The sequence below is a fragment of the Lissotriton helveticus genome, chromosome 7, assembly GCF_964261635.1.
Source record: "Lissotriton helveticus chromosome 7, aLisHel1.1, whole genome shotgun sequence".
In the NCBI taxonomy this organism is placed as follows: domain Eukaryota; kingdom Metazoa; phylum Chordata; class Amphibia; order Caudata; family Salamandridae; genus Lissotriton; species Lissotriton helveticus.
In genome coordinates, this window is record NC_136068.1 from 1913622145 (window position 1) to 1913637219 (window position 15075).

General features: G+C 42.0%; 1 protein-coding gene across 1 annotated transcript; it reads left to right on the forward strand.

Moving 5' to 3' along the window:
- Positions 1 to 7328: 7328 nt before the first annotated feature.
- Positions 7329 to 8291, forward strand: LOC144769930 (olfactory receptor 5AR1-like). Its single transcript, XM_078654122.1, has one exon. It carries the CDS (start codon positions 7329 to 7331, stop codon positions 8289 to 8291), a length of 963 nt encoding a protein of 320 aa, XP_078510248.1.
- Positions 8292 to 15075: the final 6784 nt, after the last annotated feature.

Below are 15075 nucleotides of genomic sequence, written 5' to 3' on the forward strand. Positions count from 1 at the left end.
CGCCCGCTATGTGTAATCTCGCGCGATGAGCGCCTTGCGAATTTAAGTTCGCACGAGTTCGCGAGAGAAATCGCGTGCGAACTTACTTACACGCACGTGTTCGGGCGGCCATCTTGTTTTTCATTCATTCCTATGTGTCTGGGCATGGTGTTTCTATCCTCTCTATATCTCTGCCATCCTTTGCTTGTTTTGATATTTTTTGGATCTATTTAACTTTTTTTCTATCCCTCTTGTTTTCTAGGTCTATATTTTTGTGTTTTAGTCTACTTTTGTTTACTTTTCAACTACTTTTTTAAACTTTTATTTCCTTCTTTTCTACTCTTATTCTTTTTCCTTTTATCTCCTTACCTGCCCAGAACATGGTGAAGACAGCAGTCAAGCTGCCCAAGACGGGCGCCGCAGCCCGTGCCCGGCTCCCGTGTGGCCGCTTGAGGGCGGAAATGGTGGTGCCCCGGGAGATCTTCAGTCCTGAGGAGGTGGGCTCACTTGTTTATTATGTGCAGCGCCGTCTCCCCAGGACCATCGCGGCAGGTGGCAGGATCGCTGCCGGTTACACCAACAGCCAGGAGCGACGGAAGCGGTGGGGGCAGGTGTGCCGGGCCCTTTTTAACATCACGGGGGTCCAGCGCACCTATAATCAGGTGACCCACCGCTGGACCGACATCCTGGACCGGGAGCACGACCTGCTCGACCTGCTGGGAGTGGAGGTCCCCGGGCTTGGTGAGTAGTAGTAGCAATTTTTTCATCACTCGTCACTACTCTGTTTTTTCTCCTGCTCTGTGTGTTATATAATATTGCAAATGTTTGCTTTAACTTTTTTACAAAGAGCAATAATGCTGCTGATTACATTGATAGGAGATGTAAATTAATATTTCAAAATCTTCTGTGCATTTCAGGTGCACTGCTCTCCTTCTCTGTGGCGGTGCCACTGCTTATTTGTTTTCTATTATGTGTTCATTTATTTGGGCTGAGTAATGTATGAGTGTACTTTACAGAACTGCGTAATGCTAGACACAAAGGGGCAGATTTACAAGCCCCTTGCGCCACGTTTACGCTGCCTTACCTGACGCACAGCGACGTAAACGTGGCGCATCCCTGCGAGTCATGTACAACGTGATGCATCTAGGGAGATGCGCCACGTTAAGACCTGGGCCTGCGCCACAATGGGAGCGTTCCCACGCAGGGGGAGGGGGGCGGGTGGCGGTCAGGCAGATGTGTGCCTCGCAAAAGTGCCTGCGTGAAATCTACAAGATTGAACGCAGGCACTTCCGCGACGCTGCTACGTCAATTCTTTATGCCTGCTTGCTTGAAGCAGGCGTAAGGACTGATGCGGTATGTTGAGTATTGGGCAGCCCTGAGCATTGCTAGAGTTGTATCGCGCCTGCGATGCGACTGTAGAGATGCACCCCTTTTTCGTCACGAGATGCGCCACGCATCTGCCTACCCTTGCGCCAGGGTTTGCCGCATTGTAATTGCGGCGCATCTGCCGTGACGCAAGGTTAGTTTTGCGTTACGCATTTGTTCTGGTGCACATCTGGAGGTGTCCAGCTCAGAACTCGTAAGTATGCCCCTAAGTGTCAGATTAGCAATTACCTGCGCATCCCTGCAAAGTGTGAGGCACGCCAGCACCACCCATGGTGCGCCGTATTTTCAATGCGGCACGCCATGGTGCCAAAACGTCACCGAAGCGTTATGCATCAGTGCCGTAAAGGCGGCTCATTGATGGAGTTGCGTTGCAACGATGGCGCAGCTCCAGCAATGCTGCGTCAAGCCGTAAGTCTGTTTCATGCAGGCGCAGGGTTTCAGTGACGGATCATTGTCCTAAATGACTGATTGAAATTTTATCTATTCCCCATAGCCACTTTTAGCATGCGTTCCTGCGCAGGAACGCCCTCCCTTGCGCTGGAACGCTCCCTTATGGCGCAGGGCTTTAGAATGGGATGCATCTCCCATATGCGTCACGTTGTTAATATACGCCACACCATGGCGCCTCTCTTGTTGTGGCGCTGCTTCACAAAAGTGACGCAAGAACGGAGCAAAAGAGCTGCAAGGGGCTTGTAAATCTGCCCCTAGAGTAGAGGCTCAGGTGCAGTCCTTCCTTTGTAGCCCTCTTTTTGGCTGAAATAGTTGGTTCTTGTTCTTTCTAAATGTTTGATTTGGTTGACAAGGACATCGACACGCAGCAATCATCAATTTTTTCTGTTCTTTCTTTCATGTTGTACGTCAGGTCCGCCCAGGGGAAGCGGACAGAAAAAAGGGATGCAGTGGCTCCAAAGGAGGAGGATGCAGGCCAGGGCGGCGAGTGCTCCTTTGCTGGCCCCAGTAAGTTTTCATTTAAATATAGAGGACCTATTGTTGTCCAAGCGTTCCTAATTTAATTTTTTCGAAATAGTGTTTAGATAGGAGCATGATCAATAATACTACTGTTGCTGGGACAATTCTCCACAAACCGAACTATGGACACCAAAGACCAGAGTAATAATATTTCAGAATGGCGTGTTTGGCACACTGTATAAACCTGGTAGTGTCAGCAGCACGGAATCCTCCTTGCAAAAATTGCAAAACCTTTCGCTCAGTCACTCTAGTCTGGAGGACCAAAAACCACAGAGTCTATTCAAGTTTAAAAGCTTTATTAAAAGTTAAAGTAAACACATATATTAAAATAAAGTTAGTTGGAAATGGAAAAGTGCTTGGTGCTGAGTTGATGAGTAATGGAACACATTTCTTGTGGTCGAGCCGAGCTTTCACCTGGTTTGAAGTTGATGTTGCTCTTGTCCTTAGAAGTCCAGTTTCTGTCTGTTCCGAAAAAAATGATGTGTGTTAAAATTAATCAAGCATTCATCAATTATGACAAAAAAATGCAGCAAGACAACAAACTTCCCTGGAAGGATGGACATTTTTACTTTAGACTAGAGTAGACAGTCAATTAATTGTTCTGTTGTTTTCACATTTCTCTTCATTCCTAGACCAAATACTAGTGAGTGGTAACTTAGTGAGTGGTGTAATCTAACATTCTTAAATCTACTTTGTAGGTGGAACATCTGGTGGCGGGGCCAGCTCGGATGTGGTGGTGATCAGTGACTCTGAGTTCGAGGACAGCTATGGGGAGAATGCGGCGCAAGAGGAGTCGGACCAAAAAGTACAGACTGTGAGGAAGGAGACAGTGGCGGTGGCGAGTACAGGTAAGCTGGATCATGGTACTATCTGACTCTTAGGTAGGATATGAATGATGTGTATCCAGTGGTGGCCCAGTGACAAATTACAATATGGACAAACTGCAGATGAACATGAGAGGAGGTGACATTAACACCAAAAGAAAGAAACGTGAACAATACTATATGTCACGTTTGAACAGTGTGAGAGCAGGGATGAATAGCAGAGAAGATTGGGAGCGTATCATCTAACCAACAATCCCTCCCAGCATTGTTAACCGCATTGTTCATACTAATCCTATATCCCCAGGTACTGAATGCTGTACTGTTTAGGTACAATTATGGATTCAAAACATATGTGTTTTATTTTTTGTAAATATGTTTCTCTGAGTAAATACTTCCATCATGTCTCTTATATTGCCAATAACGCATGTAGTGTAAATGGTGACACTTTAATCATGAAAGCATAGACATGAGAATAGTGTCGGGTACGTGCCGAGGATGTATGACGTTACAACGCATACTTTTACCACGCATACCATTACAACGCGGTTTTTACCACGCATACCATTACAACGCATAGCGCTTTGGGGTGCTGGATAGTGAATAGTTTAATTTACTATTCCAACTCCAGTCCCCGTGGACACTAGGGAAGGTTATTGGATAGTAAATTAACCTATTCCCTATCCTAGAGCGCCCCCCAGCGCAATGCGTTGTAATGGTATGCGTTGTAATGACCGCGTTGTAATGGTAGTGCGTGGTAAAAGATTTGTTGTAAAGGTTGTATACCCGTGCCGAAATTGACGCTAAAATTAATACATGACAGAAGGCAGGAACCAGACACAGGAATTATCCCTTATAATCTGCCTATAGGGCGTCCCTGACTCTGATTGTAATCGTATTATTTTGTGGTTGTGAGTGTGGTCGAAATAAAATACGATTTTTGTAGACAAATCAGTATTTTTAAGTTTCTGCTGTAAATAAGCAATACACTCTGTCCCTATTCGACAATCTCGAATAATGAAAATACCAGGGACTCATAGAAGGAATGAGCAATAAAGTTCCTCGATAATGCGTGAAATAAAAAAACGTGTAAGCACTATCAAGCGAGGTTGACAATTCAACCAGTGTCGTGAATCCAAGGTCTCACATGATAGGAATGGTCATAACCAATTGGCGATGACCTCCTATTTAAACGCTATGTCAGACAGCCAATCACACTTCGTGATATAGAAACAGCCGAAGAGTGACGTCAGATGCTAGTCCAACTGCAGACGGAGCAGGGAGGCCGTATACTTACACCCGGGTAAGCGTGCTTTGTGATTCTAGGGACAGCCGCAACCTCAGGGTAGTAGAATATTGTTTTGGATCTTAAGATCGTCACTACGATAGTAACGACTGGGAGAAGAAGTCACCAGCGATTTAAATATTTATGTCTGATCGCTTGCGACATTTCCACATAGAATGTTTAAAACCTGTGTGTCAGTCACAATACGAAAATGTAGAATGGATACATTATAACGAAGTATCTGTCGGTGACTGTTTAAAACGTAACACTGAGTCCATTATTCGGTTTCTTTAGACTGGTCCAAATTGAAAAGAGACCAACCCAAGAGGCCACCCCCTTGAAGGCAATCCTCTATACGAGTCGGATTGAGACTACAACAGAGATCCACTTATATACCAACTACCCCTGTGCACTTTATTAGGTGAGTTGGATAACTAGACGGTTAAAGTATAATATTACATGAATAAACAAGGACATATTGAGTGAAGTATTATATCCATTGTTCTCTTCAGCTCCAAGACTGAGTACCCGAATTGATAACGGTGGCTCCGCTGTATGTTGTGTATGTGAACTGATACTGAAAATAAAGGTAAATGAGTAAAATTCCCTGATATAAACCCAGTGTTAGGTAACATCAACACGGAAATATACTAATTAGTATGATTTACATCTAGGCAAATCCAAATACGGTACCAATATTGAGAAAGGTGATACATAAAGTTGGTGAACTATACTCACAAGGGAGAATTGACAGGTCCCCAGTGTGTTGCTAAACTAAAGGTATGCAATGAACTATATACTTCTCTGAACTAGATTTAGCGGTGGTTAAGTGTTATCCTGTCGCTATGGTTGCCATCACTGAATCTGTTTTAGTCAGCTATTCCCTGAATAAGATAACTAACATTAGACTTGTATGTAAAGAGAAATCAACTGTTAGTTGTGTATGTACAAAAAATAATATATGTCATTGCAAAAATTATTGCTTAATAACTGAACATGCAGGAGCTTATTGTATATAAAAAATGTAGATATAATGTGTATATTAGGCATATAAAATGTTGAAATATGACGTTCCAAATGCACCATTATAACAGTTGTATAAATTTTGACTGTCACTGTTTTGCAATTGATAATAATTATGTGTTTTTATTAATTTAGAAACTGTCCTGAAGAAGGTGTTTTTAACTTCAAAAAACCGAAACGCTGCGTCGACAAATTGCTTCCTTTTTTTAGCTGAATATACAGTACTGTGATACTGGTTTTATATATTGTTTTTGAGATTTTATATTATTTATACACAAAATGTTTATTGAAAACTTTGTATTTAATAAACTTGTATGAAATTATCGTGCAATACTTCGTGACAGTCTTATAAATGGTGCTTTGAGAATATCCATGTTTTCGTGAAACTTACGTCAATTTTTGAATGCATGGAGAGAATGATTAGTTTTAGTGAGGCCCATGCCTATGTAGTGGTGTACTTATAATTGTGTATATAGGCCATGGGTAAATAAACCTAATGGTTTATGTCTATTTGGGACTTTCTTATTATGATTTGTTACATAACTAAAACATGTGACTGCAGCTAGTTGTTCAAACAGTTCAATCATGTTTGCCCTGCAGAAATAGTCATTGCTACAGCTTTATGACCATATCTGCAACTTTGCAACTCCCTAACATATGGCTGTGGAGTGTATCTCTGTTGGCCAGATTTGGCTTCTGCAGAGTGCGTGAGAAAGGGAGATACATTTTGTCCCAGTAACGCTATAGCGAGTGGTAAATAAATGGACACCCTTTGGCCTCTACAGCCTCCTCTTTTTCGGTTCCAGCCTGAAAATTGGCTGCACCTTTTAACATTCCGATCGTACCCTTGAATTGCCCTATTAGACTCCTCTTGCAATTATTTTCTAAACGCATATTTTCAACTAACTCTTGCTTTTAAGCACCTATGTACTAACAATCTCCTATACTGCAAGAGAGAGAGACCACAGCTGTAGCATCAGGTTACATTTTACTTTCATTCGAGTTCCTCTGTTTGTAACGCCCCCGTGACCTCTCAACATGAGGTCACTCAGGTGACATATTGGCCTGGTCAATCATCTCTCCAAATGCTCCTCCTTTTGACAGTTAGACAGTACATGTTCAGTGCGGGTGTGTGTCTATGTGTATCTGTACGGTGTCAGTTTTGGGGGCATTACCTATCAGGAGTTGGAGTGATCTCTTTTCACATCTCTGGAAAGGAGTAAGGACCTCTTTGTTGTGTGTGTCCTGCACTCTCAACCCACTTCCTTAGTGGCTCTCTTAAAAGGTGCTGGAGTCGGCACTCTTAATCTGATTATAGCATGGCCACAACATCAAGTTTGTGCTGCTCTCATCACAGTCACAGATTTGAGTTTGTTTCACTACCAGCTCCATACTAAACAGAATACATACTGAACCATATAGACCAGTACATCATGCTTTTTATTTCGAAATGCCATTGGGTTCCTATGTGCTTCAGGCCTTTCAATTTCTTTACTTTTCTTACAATTGTGGATCCCACGCTTTAGCTTTAAACATCTCAAGCTAAAGCGTGGATGCCGTAATTGCATAAAAAATAAATAATTAGAAAAACTAACATTTGCAATGCAATTATTCTCAAATGACTGAAGGTTTGAGCTATTGGCGTTGCATTATTATTGGCAGCGTTAATAGCTCAAACTTTCAGTAATGTGAGATCTATTGCATTCCAACTGCTTGTTAATACACTACAAACAGATGGCAACAATTTATCCAGATGCATGCTTTTTCATTCAGCTGCAATATCTTTTGCTTTTCATAATATTGTGTTTTCTTTTTTCCCCAGATCTTCCTTTTTTCATTGAAAAACAACACACTGCACTGATATTATGGGAAAGTCGAATCAGACTCTCTTGAGTGAATTTTTAATTTTGGGATTATCGCAAAATCCTCAGCTTCAAGTTCCAATTTTCATTGTGTTCTTACACATGTATTTATTCACTCTTCTTGGAAACCTTGTCATTATAACATTAATATGCATTGACAAACGTCTTCAAAATCCCATGTATTATTTTCTCACGAACTTATCTTTCCTAGATATTGGTTTCACAACGGCCACCATCCCAAAACTGCTGGCGGTCTGCCTGAAAGCGAAGAAATCTGACAAATCCATCAATTTCTCTGCATGCATCCTTCAATTCTATCTTTGTGTTGCCTTTATCAGCACAGAGTTTTACCTGCTGTCGGTCATGGCTTATGACAGGTACCTTGCAATTTGCAACCCCCTGAGATATACATCTATCATGAATACAAGAGCCATGATTTCATTGATTGCAACATCCTGGACAATAGGCTTTCTTGACATTATACCACATGTTGTTTTGGTATCAAATTTATCCTACTGTGCATCTAATGAAATCAATCATTTCTTTTGTGATTTTAATGCTCTTCTTAAACTATCCTGTACAGACACATATTTCATAAATATTGGAACTTTCGGAGTAGGTATTATAGCAGGATTTGGTCCTTTCATCTTAACAATAACTTCCTATGTGCTAATCATCTCAAGTATCATGAAAATTCCATCCAACACAGGGAGACAGAAGTTGTTCTCCACATGTTCCTCTCATCTGACTGCAGTTGTTTTGTTCTATGGAACTGAGCTCGGTGTTTACATGAAACCAACATCTGGTCACTCATTGGACAAAGACAAGCTCTTTGCTGTAATGTATACAGTTGTCATTCCAATGTTGAATCCAATTCTTTACAGTTTGAGAAACAAGGATGTAAAAGGTGCTTTTGAAAATGCTATAGGGAAACTAAGGCAGACACACTGCACTTCATTAATTTAATAGTTCATGCTGTACATATAGAAAGTATTCTTATCTACGGTCATGCCCCAAGTCTTAAAAGAGTTTGTTTTTAACATTAATACCAAAAGTAAAGCACTATTGAAATTTAATGTGTCTTTTCTTATCAACAAAAAACTGGGCAAACGCCGATAGGAAATAACTAATGGATTTTTACTCATGAATGTAAATGAAGCAGTCACTTACTACATTGTTTTATGGCCTGTGGTGTCACACCTGTGGAGTTTCGCATTCCTCAGTTACGAAACGGATCATACAAAAGAAGGGTACAGAGAAAGAGTTTGAGAAGAAATATGCTCCCAAAATAAGGAACCACAGTCAAAAAAGAACTGATTAATGTGACCTTTAAGATCAATATTCACGAAACAAAAAAGGCAAAACTTGACTTGGTACACTTCCATCAAACCTCCTTGTTATCCTCATGCAAGAGGGCTTCAAATCCCTTGAGACCAGGAAAATTGTGGATACACCTGATCTGCCTCCCAGGGTATTTGAAATCTACATCTACTATCTATCTAATCTACCTCAGTGATGGCTTTGCCCTTATTTCTGGCTAAACTCAAATAGAAATTCAGCTCTCCTGGGGACATTATTGGGGTGGTCAACTGGTTCTGCTCCCCAAGGAGATGAAATCTTAATAGAAATCACTTTAGTGGGTCCCTGGGTCAGAGTTCTCCCCCTTCCATTTTTGTCATGTAAATGGACATTTAGTGCCCCACTGACCCCCTTAGTGAACCAGTAAGGGAGCCAAATATTGATGAGAGATCAGGAAGAAATATGCTGCTGTCCCCTCCATACTCCTGCCTGTTATTATCCCTTTGACAGTTCCCATCAGCAATGATATTCAGTCACGAGTCGCTGCGGACACTAGGAGCTCACCCTCTCAATACTGTTCTTCGAGGAGTGAAAGCCAGCCAACTTCAAAATATTTAACTGGTTCTTTAAGGGACCCTTTTGTCACATAATGAGCTGCCGACACTTATATGCATTTTCATGTAAAGAGCGGTTGCACAAATTATTGAAGGGCTACAAGCCCTATTATAAGACGTTTGAACAAAGTCTTCACATCATTTCATTTCCGTACTGACCTATATCTGAGGACCCTGTTTGAGTCTGGCAATAAACATGGAGCACTTTCAACAGGACTTGGACTATTTTTTATTGGAGTATCTAATGTGTTCTTGTTATCATTTTCCATCCACTTTGATGTCACTTGCTGTGAATTTATCATGGCAAACACTCAGAGGCTGTCATGTACTGTCATGTCATAAGATTAAATGTCATATGCTGTCACTTCATGTGATGTCATTCAGGGTAAAAAGCGCATGATGTCACTTCTGCTATCCATGGCATTCAGGTGAACATTTAGGTGCTCCTGAGACAGGTGGCCCCAGGGTTGCCCTCACCAAGTTCTGAAACTGTAGGAGCAAAGGAGAACTGCAACATCATTCTCACACACCCAGATCAGTGATGGAGACCTGAGGGAGGGTCCAGGGAGGATTCCTGAGTGTATCCCGTTGATGTGTGCCTGCTTGGATGTACCCTGCTGGCCTCCCAATCAACCATGCTCTTAACGCTGTATTGAGGTTCTTCTATTACTGAGGCAAGACATAACTGACAACACACCTTGTATGCTATTGGCCACCCTCACCACATACATGATAAAACTATAACTCCACTGACCCTTTAAACAAATCAACCCACACTCCTCTTTGGTTCTAATGACTTTCCCTCTGCTAATTTCCAAATTTCTTACTCAGGACTTTTATCTTTCAAGGGTCCTACAAGTCCTGCAATGAGCGTGCTGGACACATATCTCAATGTAACCTACTGGTCTTCCATGCCCAGACCTACCGGTCCCAGCATCGAGTCCAGTCTTGCCTAATTACCAATATCCTCTAATACGTCTATTTTTTCATTAAATTACCCCCAGCTTTAGACAGTGACCAGAAAACCCCTCAACAAATGGTGTTCTTTCTGGCACCCTTGCCCTTTTTGGCTTCTTGGGGACCGAAGCTGGTCAGAAATTTCATCTGTTTTCTAAATGATTCCACCAACTTCACACCTTAGTCTATCCGAAGAGCCCTACTTACCAATGAAAGTCACAGAAGCAGTACAGCACACAATATGACCCCACTTCAATGTATAAATCCTTTCTCACAAAGCATGACAAATGCCTCCTGAACCTCACTGCTGTCACACAACCACTGAGCCCTGCAGAACATGACCCCCATCATCTATAGAGCTGCCAACTGAAGCTAAGAGGGTAATTTCACAGTACTTACCACCATTACTGCCCCACTCCATAGTTCCCACCTGCTCCCTTGCCTCCCACCCATTCCGTTTATTTGATCACGGTATCCCGGTATTACACATAGTACAACCCCAATTTCCCTTGGTCTCCTATATGTCTGAATAATAGGCTGGGCAAACCTCAGACCTCCCCTCCAAAGCCAGTTTATAGATTTAAATTGTGATTACTCCACTCAAGTAACTTTTCACAGTAAACACTGGTGTAAATAAGGAATGCTAAAGTCTAACTTTCTAAGCAATTGGGAGTCCATGGTTGCCTAGACAATACACATTCTTCTTCTTTGAACCCTTTTATGCCAACTGTCTGCCTGTTAAGAATCTTAGAAACATTCATAATTCTTTCCCCTTCTACTGTTTAGTACATGCAACCACTGTAGTTTCCTTATGCCCATATAAGGTAACTTTTTTACTTTATTTCATGCTAAGGCACTTTCACCTACTGTTAATCCCACTGTGTTAGCTCGTTCCTTAACCACCCCTGTGGCCAGGCACTTCTTGCCCTGAACAGCAATTATTTTTTGTCTTGGATTATTTGCTGTCTACCCCTGCTCAGAAAGCAGTGGCCCAATCTAAACAGCCTTCTCCTCATTGCTTTCTGTGAGAAGTTGGGTTATTGCTTGAGGGGGGTGTGCGCCTTTCTCAAGCACCGGCCACAAATCCACATCAGGGTGAACCACTAAAGTCACTAAATTAACCTACACTTACCCCTCTAGTAGCTTGGCACAAAAGCAGTCAGGCTTAGCTTAGAGGCAATGAGCAGAGCATTTATGCAGCAAACAAACAGCAATAAAGTGAAATCTAGTACCTAGAAGGTCAAAGAACCAACTGTTGACATCTTGTTGTGCATAACCGGGGAAAAGTTGAAAATTATGGCCAACCATGGTAGATCATAGTCGTATACAAAAAGTGGGTTGGGCCTGGTCGCTGCTTACTTTCAAACTTAGAAGAAATTTTGTAGAAAATGTCTGCGAAGGTAAAGTTCAACGTGGCCAGAAATCTGGCAGAGTCCAAGGAGGAGGCGGCGTCGCAGTCATGGTTATTGCCGCTCTGTCATTGATTTTTTGGAAATATGGTCTTAAAGCATGACCATTGGTATAATAGAGGATTATCCTCATTCACTAATGGGATGGCATGAGCGGCTGCATCACCAATAGGTATGAGATCAGAAATGTGCTGATTGAGTTTCAGGAGAGGCATGGGGATGCACTATGAAATGTGATTGTATTTGTTATAAAAATATTGGGACCTTGGCTGGGTGTCCAAAAATTGCTCCAGTGTGGCTAACAGACAGCAGCTGGTACCGTTGCTGAAGCAGATGGATGAGTCGTGTTGGGCCTATCAAACAGTGCTGTAGAAAAGTGCGGGGTTTTACACCCTGTTTACATTTGATTGACCATACTTGTCAGGTCAGCAGTTTCTGTCTTTGAGGCAGTAATCTCCCTTTTTAGATTGGCTAGCATGGCAGAGAGATCTTCCATGGAGGCCATTCTATTCATATCTGTTATGGAAGACTGTATAATTCTTGGGCCTGTTATTCTGTCAGGACTGACCTTAGAACGTCAGGAACAGTGCCTCCCAGAAACCCACCTTCCGGAAGCCCTGACTCTGTTTGGAAAAATCCAGAGTATCGGAATGACCAGATGGGAGGAAGTGTATTAGGGAGTGTTCTTCAAGGAAGGAGACATGGGAAGCCTTAAGCTGTTTCCCTGTTTTCCGCTGGCAGCAGGGTCATGTCCTATGGAATATATCTGAGGATGTCTTCAACTGGGGCCAATAGAAGTAAGAAACAACCAGTCAAAGATATTGTCTTGCATGGGTAACAGAAAGAGACAGCCCCAGTAGGAAGTCCCTATGGCATTGGGGGACCACCAACATACATGTTGACCCATGCACAAGTGCTTTAGGCTCACTACGCAGAAGGTCATTCTCCCAATAGATGATGTGATCTCCATCGGTGTCCCCAGTTGCTTGGGCTTTAGCTTGCCACCTCATGACCTCAAGGTTTGGGCACAATATGTGCCTTCTAGAACTCCTGTCTTGTGGACCAACCCGCAACTTGCCATCAAGCAAATCCAGGCAGGACTCCAAAGGCAGCATTGTCCTCCTCAGTAGTTTCTGGGGAGAGCTGCATTTTTCCAGGGCTCCAGGCTCCTTTGACTCCCATCCTGGGCAGCCATGGACCGGTGTGGTCATGCATTCCGCTGACTCCCAAAAGCTCCAGACGTGACCAGAGCTCTATTTACTTCCAGGCAGTGTGATCTAGGCCATTGCCTAACAGACAATTCCAAGGCATGGCAGGACTCACAGCTACCTACCCCCGATCGGCGCACCCATCAGCAAATGACCAACAGTAGTACATCCTCTCTGCTACGTGGAACGGCCATATGCCAACACCAGTGAGGGCTTTGGAGAATCCTCCAGTGCAAAGCACCGGAGATAAAAACAAAAATTTAATCCCTGGGGGAGATTCAGAATTGCTTTTGTGTCTCTTCCCACAACTTCTCCCACCCATCTATGACATCAACATGCCGCAAGGCCTGTGGACGTCACAAACCCCTACCAGACCGGCTACACAGAAGAAGGTAAGAGCTGCTCCCACGTCTGCAGGAGATGGTAGTCCTGCTGAGTTTCCAAGAATCCTCATGCATAATGAATGAGGCTAGTTTTCAGGGAAAACCCCATGTCCTGTAAGCAATACCGTAACTAGGTAAAAAGTCAGTCCCAAGAACCGTTATGTAGTGTAATGGCAGGGTGAGCATGGGTGAGAAGTTAGGTTGCTACCTGAGCCTGTATTGGGGTACCTATATGAAACATAACAACACACCTATACAGCCATGCATAACCACCTCACTGACCAATACAGCCACTAATATATCCACTCATACATACAGCCACTCATAGAGCTATTCATACACCTAGTCACACATGCATAGAGTCAATTACACAGGCACTTACTTATCTATACAGTTATACACCCAGCCACTCACGTATTCATACAGATACTAACACATTATCACTCACTCATACAGTCATTGACACAAGCACACACTCATCCATATGCCACTCTCACTATCCCTCAGTCATAAATACAGTCATTTGTATACTACCCATGACCCACATATACTGCCTTTTGTATATGCAGTTACTCACCCATAAACCACTGACACATCCATTCACTCACTGACACAGCAATACACATACTCAGTCACCCATACAGCCCCTCACTCATACACTCACTAACTCATACAGCCACTGACTCACCCACTCACTCATCCATGCAGGCAGTCACACACCCAATCACGCACCAATATAGACAGTCAGACACCCATACAGTTACTCAGATAACCAATCATTCACCCATACAGCCACTCACATGCCCACTTACAGCCAGTTAGACATCAACTACCAGTCTAATACAAACATTCACACAACCAGTCACTCACCAATACATTCACTGAGACACATAATCACTCACCAATACAGTCAGTAATTCACCCACTGAATCATACATACAGGCACTCATACACTTACTTGTTCACCAATAAACCTTGTTACTTATATTTTACACTCCTAAACTTTTTTTAAACACTCAAGATCACTGGATGATGTCATCAGTGATGTCATTTGAGATGTCATCAGTGATTTCACTGACCATGTCATGAGTGATGTAATACGTGAGGTCATAAGCAGTGCATTGTGGGGGCACGAGTTATAGTTAGCTATAACTGCTGAATTTCTCTGGTTTTATATAAGTGAAACGTGAGCCTAACTATAAAGTCTTTGCAACCTTTGATTTTTTACAGTGACTTGCTAAGGTTCTTTTTAATTTTATTTTGTAAATATAACATCTCTGTAACCTTTAATTTTTTCAGTAAATTTCTACGGTTCCTTTTAATTCTATTTACTAATGATAACGACCCAGTAACCTTTGATGTTTTCAGTGAAAAAAAAAATATATATATATATATATATCTATATTCACTGAAAAAACCATATGTTTCAAGGACGTTATAGTTAGAAATTAACACTTAAAAAAAACATTGAAATTCTCTGAAAAAAACATAGGTTTCATTGACGTTATAGTTAGTTGGACATTTCACTCATACAAATCCAGAGAAATTCCACCGTTATAGATAGTTCAGCTAACTATAACTCACTCCCCCACAAGGCACTGCTGATGATGTCACATATTACATCATTCAGGACATGGTCAGTGACATCACTGATGACATCACTAATGACATCTAAAATGACATCACAGATGACATCACAGATGACATCACTGATGACATCATCCAGGGAATGCCTTTTTCTTTAAACTTCAAATATGTATTATATATATATATATATTCACTGAAAAAACCATAGGTTATAGACCATATATAGTTAGGAATTAGCATTTAAAAAACCTTATTTTACTCACACAAAACCATTGAAATTCCATATATAGTTA